This window comes from Tachypleus tridentatus, chromosome 10 (assembly GCF_004210375.1).
Source record: "Tachypleus tridentatus isolate NWPU-2018 chromosome 10, ASM421037v1, whole genome shotgun sequence".
Taxonomy (NCBI): domain Eukaryota; kingdom Metazoa; phylum Arthropoda; class Merostomata; order Xiphosura; family Limulidae; genus Tachypleus; species Tachypleus tridentatus.
Genome location: NC_134834.1, coordinates 93499833 through 93513935, shown reverse-complemented (window position 1 = coordinate 93513935; position 14103 = coordinate 93499833). Strand labels below are relative to the sequence as shown.

Here is a 14103-nt window from a genome sequence, read left to right as displayed (position 1 = left end):
TTTGATTACTAATCCTACCATAACGCATAACATCAGATAGTTAGTTTGATGGTGGTTTGAAGCCAGAATCTGTTTCATCATATGATTTTCTCTTGAGAGTGCACTCAAACCAGCCAACCCACAATTAACCACTCTAACCATCAAGCCATGCCAGGCCTAGTATGCAAATACATATATGCAAACACTCATATACAAAACCATCAGCACCTCTTTTGATATAATGTGTCCACAAGAAATTGTTTAGATTAAGACTAGCACCTACTTTTGATATAAAACTTAGTATATAACTAAAGTATCATATTTTTTATTTCTGTCTTGTTGAAAACTGTAAAATTCAACTAAACTTGCTTTCAGTTTTGCTTCTAAAGCTGAAAAATTAAAACATATGAAAGGTGAATTATTTTTTTACCGCTGTTTCTCATAAAGCTCCCTTTTACTTAATACATCAGAAGTCCTTCCTGACAAAATGCCTTCAAATAAACTAACTATATCATGATTTTTTAAAAGGCATATAAAGATAGTATATCAATTTCATTGATTCCAGTACTTGTTTGACTGTTTTTTGAAGTCATTACTTTGGCAGTTGCTTTTCCCTTTAGAAGACTCATTCATCATTATATGAACGTGAAAGATTAATAGAGGGGACTTTAGAATTACCTGTTCATAATTTCTATAAAAAGTAAAGAAATAACTTTTATGAATAAGATCTATTCATTAAAAAAAAGGTATCTATATAAATCTGTTTTAAGTGATATACAAGATATTTTATTGTAAACTCTCTTTTAACAAAGTGGGTAAGTACATCACATCATTAGGTCTGCAACCATATGTCTGTTCATAGGTGTATTTAAAACCAGGATATCTTACCAAAGGAACCAAAAGGGTTAAATATTATAATATAATAAGATCTGGTGTTTGTGTGTCATCTAACTCCTCATAAAGTGCTGTTCACACTGACTTCTAAGTGATACCAAACAAACTGTATTTGTCCTGAGATTTTAATAAAGATAATTTTTTTCACATCACCCTTTGAGAACCTAAGGATTTCCCAAAAAAACAAAAAACACATTCTCATATACTGCTGGAGTCATCAACTTGTAAATGGTGCCAAATGAATCATCTCATTGTAAATGGTGCCAAATGAATCATCTCAGTTCTTCATGCACAAATGTAAATCTTTTTACTGAACCCTTTAGGAAACCCAGGTATTTCGAAAAAACACTTTTATGGGGATCCCTGAAAGTAGGGTCCACATGTGACATTGATTTACATTAGAGCATGAAAAATAAGTAAGCCTTATAATTACTGTTTATAACTTAGTTAAAGAAATTCCTATTATAATACAAGCTTAATGATCATTAAACTGAAAAAGTGCAAAACTGCAGTTCAAGCATTAAATGTGACCCACGGGCCCACAGGTTTGCTAGTTTTAGCAACAAAATTGAATTACCTTTTCTACAATCATTAATGCAAAATATCTTGAGACTATCTTGCAATAAAATTTCTTACTAAAACAAAGTAATTTGAAATTACTTAGGGTGCCTTTTTTACTGCACTGGAACTGTCGATAAGATATATATACATAAAACAGATCTACTATTTTATATACATTACGTAAAACCACATTACAATAGGATAGCTAGTGGCACACATTACCCGAGGATAGACACACACCTCATCCAGTATCTGTGACAACATAGGATCTGATGTCTGGCTTTGTGCTGTCAGCCCAACCACAGAATCAAATGAACTGACATCTCCAAGCAAATCTGAAAGTGTTAAACTCCTAGCAGATTGTTGAAACACCTCATTGGATGGCTGAAAATTGTTGTTGTAAATGCTCTGTCCTGATTGGTTTGAAATGGTAGCATTTGTTGAAGCAGTTACCAACGCCGTGTCAGCTGAGAGCCATCAGAATTGTTCAATATACCACTAAGAAATCCTTGATACTGCCGGTGTTGAGTTGAGGATCCAAGTTGGGGTAACTGTCCTGAGGAAGGATTTACAGTGGTTACTGAATGGTGGCTAAGAGTAACATGCCCTCTAGAGTCTGTAGTAACTACATCCTGATGAAGCAGGGATTGGTTTGTAGACATGGTATGGCCAGTTCCATGCTGTGTTGAAATGCTAGAAGAACCAGATGTAATGGCCACACAGGGTGTCTGAATCAGCTTCTTCTCCAGATTTTAGGTAATCGATCTTGGGGTAGCTGAGACATGATTGAATTTGCAATAGTAGTGGGGACAGAAGGCTCTGTCTTAGGCGTCTGAGCCAGCATGGAAGCCAACATATTCTGGCCAGCCAAGTGTGGCTATAAAGAAAGAAAATATAGTACATTGATTATTATAAGTACATTAGATGTAACATTTAAGAAATAATTCATTTTAGTCATAATTACAAACTTTCCTTAAATACATTTCAAAACGTTTTCCAATGATTTATGTAAGGTTCAGCACTGAAGAATATTTATATTTCTTGAACAAAAGTATCATAAGGTACTCACTGGAAACAGCAGCATCTACCATGTCTACAGCTCTCCTTAATTAAAACAAGAATGAATGCCTTGTTGTGTTAGAAGTTCCTGTTCATGACCACAATGTTATTTAATATGTGAACCTAGCACTTCAAAATATTTGTAAAATAAAGCTAAACTAGATGTACTTTGTGCAGGTTTCTGTTTCAAGAGTAGATAAAACCAAAATTATGAGTATCATTTTTATTTCTCAATATATGTTTATATGTAATGCTGTGTTTTAGCCTACAGAGTGCATAATTCTTCTTGTAATTCATGGTGTTCTCACATTTTACTTATATCACAACAGCACAAGTTGCAATGTTAAACATCTCTTATGCCACATCATTTTAATATCCACTGACTGACTGACTGACAGATAACACACCACTCTATTGTGGTGCAAGTGATTAAAACAGGTGACCCCTCCAGGTGGACTTCAGCCCTTTCAGTGATATAATATTACTTCTGATTCTTGACCAACACACAAACTTTATTTTTTTTACCATAAAATCTCAAAGATACACGAATCTATTACCTTCTTTTCTTTTAAGTGTATTTATAACAATTCCTATAACTTGTAAGTAAAGTTATATTTATTCATTTGTATCAACACTTCTAAATTATGTTATATTAGATACTATAGACCTTTAAATATGACAAAATTCCCTGCCATTACTTACAAAGATATTGCAGAAGATACAGTTGTATGGAAAACACCAGTTTTACATTACAAACACACAGTTTAGTGAAGCTTGTTTAGGTTATGACTTTAATGTACTTTTACTAATTATTGTAATAATAATTTGAAACATAAGTTAAATGGTAACAAGCCACAGTAATTGTTAGAGAATATACACATGAGAAAAGTAAATTAAAATAAACTTATCGCGTGTGTGTGTGTTTTCTTATAGCAAAGCCACATCGAGCTGTCTGCTGAGCCCACTGAGGGGAATTGAACCCTGATTTTAACATTGTAAATCCACAGATTTACTGCCACACAAAGAACATAAACTTATGAAAGATACATGCATACATACATTTTTGTATTCATTTAACATTCAAAAACTTTCTCAGCCATTTTATTTTACATTTCTCATTAAAGAAACAGATGGTGTGAGCAAAATTTGGGATTGTTAGGCATGTTTTTATATCCAGAAAGCAAAAATATTAAAAGTGCACTCCATCTTGCCATACTTCTGGAAATGACATTCGATAAATTTCTAGCAATTAAAGATTTCATCACAATAATAAAAATGAAAGCACCAATTAGATGAAAAGAGCTGTTACTAATTTTATCATAGCTTACATGTTGGATAGCTGGCCGCTTTGATGGTGGTTTGAGGCCAGAATCTGTGTTATCGTCAGATTTTCTTTTGGAAAGTGTGCTTAAGGCTTCACTAAGTGAGGATGGAAGGGATGGGGAGTTCGAAGAGTGACCAGGGCCAAAATCCTTAAAAATCTGGTCAGAAGAATTTGACTGAGAGTTTGCATCTCCAGCCACAGAGTTCTCATTCTAAAAGAAACAAATAATCTTCTTTCCACAAAACGTAACATTATGAACACAGCAAATAGTTTGCTAATTTAAAACACTAATTTAGTTATTCAACATTATGTATTTCTTATTAGCTCTAATATACAACTTCACATCTGAATACTAGTTCATGCAAAAGTTATAAAGTGCATATGTGAACGGGTACAACTTACAGTGGAAATATCTGTCTAATAAAATAGGAAACAAACAAACATATTCCACTTAACTGTGACATCAAGTAACTACTTTCTTTTTATGACTAATATAATCTCTTGCTAAATGTAATAGTTCTAAGGTGCCTATCCCAGATTTTAATATTTAAAATAGTATAACACTTTAGAACCAAATCAAATTTCATTTGGACAATCATGAATTTCTTAATGCATATGAGAAACACAGGTACATATATTCTTATTTGCACAATACTTCCTAAGAAGAAAATTTTCAAGGAAACAGTATTTTAATATATACAGTAAAGAACACAAAAGTTCATTACTTTTTAAACAACTACCTTATCAGGAGATTCTGCTTTAAGCAGCTGTTGAATTAACATATCTTGAGACTTTCGACTACTTCTGTCACTTTCCACCTCACTGTTTAAAAGCTAAAAACAGAAAAAACATAACCAGGTTTGAACAAAACACAATTCCTTTATGATTTTACAGTAATGTTTCAAGGTTATTAGAGATAAAAACTAATGTAGACTTCTGAAATACTTTCATAACAACAAACAGTTAAAGTGCTTATTAGTAACTCATGCTAGAATTAATATTCAATGTCAGGGTAATTTTACAATAAGCCCTTACAAGTGTGTAAAATATTCTCCAAAATAAAAATCATATAAACTGTTGCTCACAGTTCAACACACTACTTGATATAATATTCATGTATAACTATATTAAGCAAGTGACTTATCCTCCTTAAATCTAATTTTTACATTAACTACTATAAAACTAGCTTAACCCTTAAATTGCTACCTTCTTCTTATATGCACTTCACATACAGCATTCACTCTATCAATGCCCTCCATAACCTGAACTTACTATTACTGGACTCCACATACTGTATTCACTACCAGTGGACTTCACATACTATATTCACAACTAGCATACACAACATACTGTATTCATTACCAGTGGACTTCACATACTGTATTCACAACTAGCATATACAACATACTGTATTGATTGACTACCAGTATATTCCAGAAGTCATGAGAGAAGGGGATGTAAAAACCATCCCCAATTTTTGTTTTGAATACACATTTGATTTTTAAAAAAATCTCTTAAATTATCAGTGTAGAAAAAAAAAACGCCCACATTTTTGTGACACTGGTCTTCACATAGTTTATTCATTACCAGTGGATTCCACATAATTATCTCAGGGAATAATCAATATTTTTGCCTATAGAAAAACTGACTTAAAAACTAGGTGAATATTTTATGAGTTTTTTGTGTTATTTGAAATGAACAAATTCAAGGACTCATAAGAAATCTGTTGCAAACATAATTTGAAATTGTGATTAAAAAAAAACAATCGGATACATGTGGGCTCATGGTCTGAATCAGTCACTCAAGGGTTGAATATCAAAATTAACTTTTTCTCTATTATTATACACTAACTTCTGTAGGACATCATACAGTTTTAAGGAAGCCTTTTACAAATTATATTTGGCTGGTGTACCAGTGTCACTAAAAACAGTTAATGTAAATTCTCATAAAATGAAATTGGTATTATAAATAAACTATAAATCATGAATAAACAAAATTAATTAATATATGATTGATTATAATTATATATACAAATAAAAATAAAATTTATGCCACTGTACTCATTCGTATCTTGTTGTATAAAAACACCAACTTACATGTGGCTATTACATTCATAAAACATGCTGTGACATCTATACCACTGTTCCTACAGTTGTTTTGTTTCATAACAATGCATTATTTTACAAATCTTAACACCAGAGCTTTAACTGTTACAACTGTTTGACACCAAAATAAAAGGTCCAACTTTTATTTCAAAAAATAAATGATATGTTAAATAAATGCTTATTTCAATTCTTATCAATATTTGAAAATAAATTAGTTACATAAAATGTAATCTTATTCACAAATTATTTTAAGATAGATGTTTTGTACTACTAATCTCAAGTTAATAAACATTTAAGAAATACATATACAGACATTAAACTTTGTTGCTTTGACCTTGAATCAGTAACTAAGAAACATTGCTTATTGGATTACCTACCTATAACCTGTAAGCCTATAACACTTAAGTTTTAAAAACCATATATTGCAAATGCATAACATTCTGAAAAATGTGTTAAATATCACGAGACATTATTACCACTGGCTTTCTTTGCATGTTTTATGATGTTGCATTATGTAATCTGAATTAATTAGTAATGCACCATAATGGTTAAAATGCCTGTATATACATATACAACTTTCAAGTACAAGTAGATAGAACAGAGTATAAAGTAGTGTCAGCTATTTTGAGTTTCACAAGAAAGTGACCACAAACAGCTCTTGCAGAGATGAGCAGTGGAATCTAATGGGAAGCTACAAATACTTAGAAAAGAAAACATAGATCTCATAATTTTCTAAGTTTCTTTATATATTCTTTTTATTCCTGAAAATATTTTTGCTATAAATTATATTCATTTGATAGCTTAAAAACTTTTCTCTGACAAAATTTCAGGTATTTTTTTAGTAGGTTGGCAGCCATGAATAGTAACCCATTTTCTGTGATGTAGTTCTTTAATGCTAATTATTGTTCATCAGGACATGGCTATGTGTGTGAAGATATTGAGGTTCATATGGACTTCTCAACCTTGGACAACCTAAGAAAAATGAAAAACTGTGAGATAACCACTACCAAATAAAAAAAAAAATCATGGATGTCCATGTTTTAGAAACTAGATAAGTTATGATTAAATAATTGCTTTTTATGTTTACAGGTATAAGGAAGCCATTTCTGATCTTACTGTTGTGATACTATGGGTGAAAATATGCTAAATTAAGCAGAGATCCAAAAATTCTTTCAAAAGTCACTTTTCATGGTTGCATACATGTATATTCAAATACTGGTATTTCAGATTTGTTTTGTATCAAATCTAGTAAACAGTTTGCAAATTATGATTCTTTAAGGAGCACAGACTTCCAATGGTCAACAAAATGACTGCAATTGTCTTCACAGTTAGACAAGATTTAATCTAAATTCAAACTGTATTTATTTCAGAGAAATTATCACACTAAAGTTGATGGCTACAGCATTATATTAAATATATTGTAGACTCAATTAAGTGATAAATTGAACTACAATGCATGAAAACTAACTAGTCTGTTCTGATTACTGATGAAAATGGACAAACCATGTATGTTTAAATAAAGATATGAGGGTGAATGTGGTGACAAACTTCTATGCTCTATTAATAACAAACTAAGCACAGTAACAGACATCAGTTAATCAAGTAAAGCATATGGTGTTGCTCTATGGTCAGGGCTTCAGAATACATTGAAAACTCATTATCACAAGAACTATGTATGTAAATAAACATCAAATACTAATTTATCAGGTAAACCTGATAAGGAAGTGGGGGTCTTCTACCAAACAGGTATGGTGTTCAACTAAAACAACAGTGCCTCTGTTATGGAGAGCTATGCAGGCTGTAGAGAGAAAGGGAACACTCAGAAAGATGAAAATCTGCCTATTTAAGCCACTCAGTTGTTTCAGAGCAAGATTCATCTGTTTGAGAAATGTGATGAAGGAGCTGAAAACTGGACAGATGAAGTGAAAGTGAGTACAAGGCACTCTGAGTGATCTTTATGCCATGGAAGCCCAGTAGCACAAAGGCTGCATGAACCAGTTCTTCTCAACAGCTGTTTATTGCCTCAAGAAATAGAAACCTCATCTTATGAAGACAATGATTCAGCACTAGAAAATGCCATTAAAGCAATGTGTAAAACTTAAAATCATGTGTGAAACTTGGCATGTTTTTGAAGAGTACATTAAGGTGCCAAACTTGAAAGGATTCATCTATCTGGCAAACTAAGGAGACAATTCAGGGATAATTTCTTGTGTTATCATTTGCAAGTCTTGTAAATGTATTCACCTTCTAAACAAACACTGCAAAGATGCTCCAAACTTTCAAAGATGATGATCTAGATAACCTCTCTTTTAGCATTAGAAAAGTATCCAAGCATGTGGCATTTAAGTGTAAAGTAATCCTTTTGACAGATCTTGCTACAACACCTACACAGAACTGAATATGAATACTGAATCTGTTTCAACAATATTACAGAAATTGTTGTCTAAAATATCTCAAAAATTCTTCAACTCTTTGCCAGCATTGTTTATTGGAAATATTGTAATGAGTGTTGCCAAAAGAGAAGAAACAAATCTGCAGATTGGAATTAGTGTTAATGGAAGATTCAAAGGAATTGCTGAATCATCTGTTTGATTACAATGTTACACAAGACAATAATGAAGTGCTTTGATTCAAGAAGACACTGATGTAGCAGTGTCAAGTGATCTCTCTCAGTAAGGTACATCAGATGAAAAGCATGGTCTAGTTCAAATCATTTCTGATAATTTTGATAGTGACATATTGTTCATGAATGGCAAGAAGTTAACACATTCTCTGGCAATGATTATCATATGCCCATCAGATACTGATGAGTCTAAAGCACAAAAGACTATTAAGAGACTAAAGAAATAAGAAAATGCCCAACTCAAAACTGATATGGCCCAAATAATCCAAGAATGCCAAGAATAGCTAGTCCAACAGTCATATCAGAGGTAGAAATCCACCAAGCAGTGTCATGCAAATAAGCTGAAGACACTGACTTTTGATTTTTTTCCATGATATGCTCATCAACAAAAGCTGACTATGTTGTAACTTCATACTGCAAAATGGTTACAATATGAAGGACATATTAAGACCCAAGACCAAAACTGTACTCCTCCTATTGATAGATATGACACCGCAGACCCTTTCACAATGCTGTTAAACATGATGAAAGTGCAACAACTATCAACAGAGGCAGAGCAGGATTACATTGTAATCATAGCTGAATAGCAGTTATAACAATTAGCTCTGTATGTCCAGTGGGAAAACCAGACTAAATTTAGGAAAATTTACCAAAAAAAGACTAGATAGAATGCACTTGTTAACGAGTTACTGTAATTCTATTGGAGCCTTTATGGATGAGTTCGAAATTAAAGAAATACTGAATTCAGTATTTAGTGGTGTGGCCAAAACGTTGAATCACAAGAGATATCCATAGTAATGTCAGAGCACTAATGATACTGGTAGAAGAGTTGTTTGTTGTTGTTTTTTTGCCCTTGTTTGGAATACATCTGAAAGCATTGCTAATCTCCTGAAAGCATTAAAAGATATTGCTTTTCAAAGTAAAACAGCAAAGCACTGGATAGATTGTCTCATCAAACCAGTCTTTATAATACCCAAGTACACCCTTAGAGTACAAGAAGGTGATTTGGCCATTGCATTTGGCAACTGAAAAAGATATGATTCCAATTCTATTTGCAGCACAGCATGTATAATATGCATGATATGTCTTGTATTACTTGAGATTAATTGAAAGCTACGACAACAACTCAGGAGGAGACTGGTACCATTAACATTCAGCATGTGATAATGAGTGGAGACTGGCATTGTTCTTGTAATTGTTAATGACACTGACATATAAATACTTTTGCTGCACTTCCATTATCAGAAAAATATATCATGTGAGGTATTGATGGTTTCTCCAATCCAAGGATGAGGTGTTCTTGATGTGAATGTAACTCTATCAAGCACAGCAATGTTATCCCAGATTTGTTGGCTGCACAAAGCTTAATAGACTGTAATACTTTTGGCATCATACTTTAGAGTTGGCAAGTTGATGGTTGTAAGAATTCTAAAATCTTATAATTGTTCACTTGACCTTCTGGGCACTAATGCAAACTTCTCTGATGTTTAAAAGCAAATTATTTGTTTCACTTTGTCATGTTACAGTCATTCTCAGTGTCAGTCTATGTCTGAGGCTCACAAAAAAAAAAAGGAAAAAAAAGGATGTGGCTGTCAAAAGTCAGAAGGATTAAAGCCTGTGCTCCAAAGCTCTGTTCCTTGCCTCTTACTCGTGAGACATTCCGAAATAATGTAAACAGAGCTCATCTTCAAGTAGCTCTTTGGTTCCATGCTCTGGACAAACTTTACGCACCTTAGATCCTACAGATTTTGGATGGTCCAGAACCTCTTGATCCAATGCACTGAATACAATTCCATACAAGATGATACTCCACTCATTCCACTAGAATTTCTGAAGCTCATTCATTGTTCATGCCAAACTGCACATAAAAAACATCTGTACAAGTTCTCATGCACATCATTCTGATCATGACAGACTGGAAACATCTGTCACGATGAAAAAGGTCCAATCTTTGTCAGATAAAGTGAATGAATGTGATTAAATAAGCCTTCAAGTAACAAAGAGAGTAATTTTATACAATGAGTTGATTGTCATATAAATTGATAGACACATATCATTCTAATCTAGAGTTATTTGATTTAATATTTTTATATGACAAAATTCATTCTAAGGGCATTTTGATGCCATGCTTGATTTTGCATATGTCTACATACAGCATCATAAATGGCTTTTTCACAAGCAAAATCATAAAACAACAGTTGATTCATGTTTATAGCTCATCTAGTTGTGAAGATACAGATTTAAATGAAGTTTTCTGATTTGGTTGTGACCATCTTGAATTTTTCTCAATTTGACCAAGGATGAGAACTCCATACCAACCTATATTTTTTCACAGACATTTTGATGAACAATAATATGCATTAAAAAAAAAACTATATCACAAAAAAATGGGTTGGGTGACTAATTGGCCTTTGGATGCCATACTGTAGTTACATAAAGCTAGTACTGAGCACATGCAATTAACTATAGTGAAATAAAAAACCTGCATATGTTAAATGAGCAGACCTTCTATAATTTAGTAAATCTTTATTTTTTATTGGGTGTGACTCCTATACCAAATAAAACATGGAAATTAGTGAAATTTATAAATCAATTAATTACCAAGTTCATTTGTTAATTACCTTCACATGAAACTTTGATAGCACGAACAGCCAAAAACTGTAATCATTGGAGCTTTCTTATTATATTTGTGAGTGGTGATACTAATAGGTTAGCTTAACAACCTTAAATGTTCAAAAAATAATACAAAATCATAAGGGTTATAATTTAGATACTTGTATAACTGGAATAATCAAAACAGTAATAATCAGAAAAACTAATTTCAGTTAAAGAGGTGAACATTCGTGGAAAAGAACAATGAGTCTGTACAACACCATCCCAACATTGCCAATAAAAATGTATATATTACTGCTTGGGACCTGCAGTAAGGCATATTTGTACCCAATCCCATGAAGTTGGTTGACATACACATGAAAAGTTCATGAAAACACCAAATTTTGCTTTACTCACTGAAAAATTGAGCTAAAAATTCTTCGGGTAAAAAAGTATCTTTATATGTACCAAATCCCATGTAAATTGGTCAGAATATGTTATAATACTGTAATTGTTAATTACATTTTTGTAGCATTATGACCACTCTGTATTCACTAAAACATTTTAATCTGTTAATGTTAAACTGGTAAAGAAATTGTGTGAGTAACTGATCAACCCCCTCCCCCAATTATGCTTTTTTCTGAACTCTGACCTGCCATAAAAAAGAGGACTGAAATGAGCAAATATAACTCTTTTATAGTCAATGTGTTGGGCTCATAAAATTTCATATTACTGCCAACTTTTATCTTAATTACTGTAAACATTACTGCACAGGAACCCACAATATACATTTTAGGGTTGTTTGGCCTTTGACCCCATAAAATCCTTAAAAAGGCCTAAATAAAAAAATTAAAAAGATGCCTGTGCACATTAGTTCTCCATCAGATTTCGAGCCAATGGCAGCCAAGTGAAAAGTGTTTGAAAGACAAAATAAGAAACAATATAAAACAGTATTTCGCTGTGGAGAAAATAAATAAATTACTTTTGTGATGTAAATCAAGTTAACTGTAAGTCTGATTTATTATTATTTTACAAACGATCCTCTTAGGTAACCAACTACAACAGTTATTCAAATTCATTGCCCATTACTTCTCCAAAATATATAATTTTTTAAGTTGTGTGCATATGTGTGTTTGTGTACATAAAAGGTTTTCATAGCACCCATTTTCCCAAAAAACTTAATAACACAAACTTTTCTCTACTAAAGTAAATCTTTACTGATAAAATTGTAGAATATTCTTGTCTAGTAAGCTGTGCAGAATGTTAACAAATAATACCTATCAGACACTACCTGTCAAGGAATATACTTAAGATGACCAATAACATTTTTCTACAAGAACTTTAGAAAGAATATTTCATATCAGTCATTAATCAGTTTAATGGTAAATTGACGTGGCTATTAAAAAGTTTACTTCAAGAGTCATACAGCTCATAAATATTAGTATACAATTATAAATCAATGGTGTAAAACTGCTTCTTAACCCTTTCTTAATGGTTCGTGGATCAAATACATAATAAGAGCCCCATATCTGTTTCATCTGCGAGATATGGCTTATGTAGTGAATCAAACACAGTGGCCTCTTTCACCTCTTTCCATTTTATAAATGGTCCCTTATATACACTAACTTCAATATATGACATATGAATAACCAATCAAATGCTTGGAATGTCCCCTAGTGGCTTTCTCAGCCATTTAGAAGTTCTAGAAAAGTCACTTTATTCTTTCAAGTCAAGGTTTCATGCAAGTATGTTGTATCTTTAGGTTTGATAAAAATGACATACTTTTTTAAAACCTAAATACAGCTTAGTTATTAAGCTTAATAAATTATAGTGGAATTCTGTGGTTTCAGTATAGTTATTTATGATGTTTTGGTTATTTCAAATGTATATAAAAAAACCTAAAAAACTGCATTTTGTTTCACATCCTCTATGTGCCAAAATTAAACAGGATTAGCAACCTGTGATAAGCAGCAAACAAGTACAAAGGTTGTTGTAAATAGAGCGGGTGCGTGCACTGCTTCATCAATGCAACTTCTATAATTTTAACCAGGCATGACTGGAAGGTCAATATAATAAAAATAATATAAACAGATATAATGTTATGAGACTTAAGCGATTCAGACTAAACATTCGTGTTTTTGCATTATAATTTGTAGTCATTCTAGAATGAAAAAAGCATAATTAGTGTTTATTTCCTGCTTTTTCTGGTGGTTATGAGGTTGGTCAAATTGACCCTGCACAGTTAGGATAAAGAAAATAACAGAAAAATATAAAATTTTATGGAGAACAAACATCTAAAATGTACTTAGAAATTTTAAAAATTACAAAAGTAATATCTGAGATTTTAGGAAAAAGAATACATTTTAATCATAATATAAAAATCACTTCTCACTCAGACTTGTAATAATATAAAACTTGATATTTTCACAAAAAAATCTTTTAGGGTTTGAAGGGGTTAATGTTCTTTTTTTTAACTGATTAAGTAATTCTTCCAAAATAGTAAATAGATTTGGTTTATCTTTCACTTTATCCTCAGGCAATAAACCTAAGGCAATTGCTTTAAGAAAGTTTATACCCGCAATCACAATAATCATACTGACACATTTGATATATGAAACTGAGCCTTAATTTAAGAATTAAAATGACTATAATGCTTAATCAAGACAGCTCACCTTTCTAAGCATATTGTTATTGTTGACAGGCCTCTTAGAGGCTTCTATATTTGTATCGCTTCTGAAACTGTCCATATCTAAAGACATTCCACTTTTACCACTTCCACTAGGAAAGCGAGATTTACCAGAAAGTTCTGACATAGCATCTTCATCTTGGTTTAGAAGTTCCCGTAATATTACATTTCTTGATGAACCATTGGAATTGTCATCACCGGTTGCAACAGACATTTCTCTCATTTCTAATCCATTTTCAGGACTTGTAGCTAGATTACTCTGAGAAACATTGAATATTTT

General features: G+C 32.1%; 1 protein-coding gene across 1 annotated transcript in view; it reads right to left on the bottom strand.

The window, feature by feature from the left end:
• LOC143228403 (uncharacterized) overlaps nt 1-14103 on the bottom strand; it is a 143896-nt gene that overhangs the window by 43370 nt on the left and 86423 nt on the right. Inside the window, 4 exon segments of the mRNA XM_076459669.1 lie at nt 1888-2114; nt 3822-4028; nt 4558-4650; nt 13810-14082. Of these exon segments, the coding sequence (XP_076315784.1) occupies nt 1888-2114; nt 3822-4028; nt 4558-4650; nt 13810-14082 (800 nt within the window).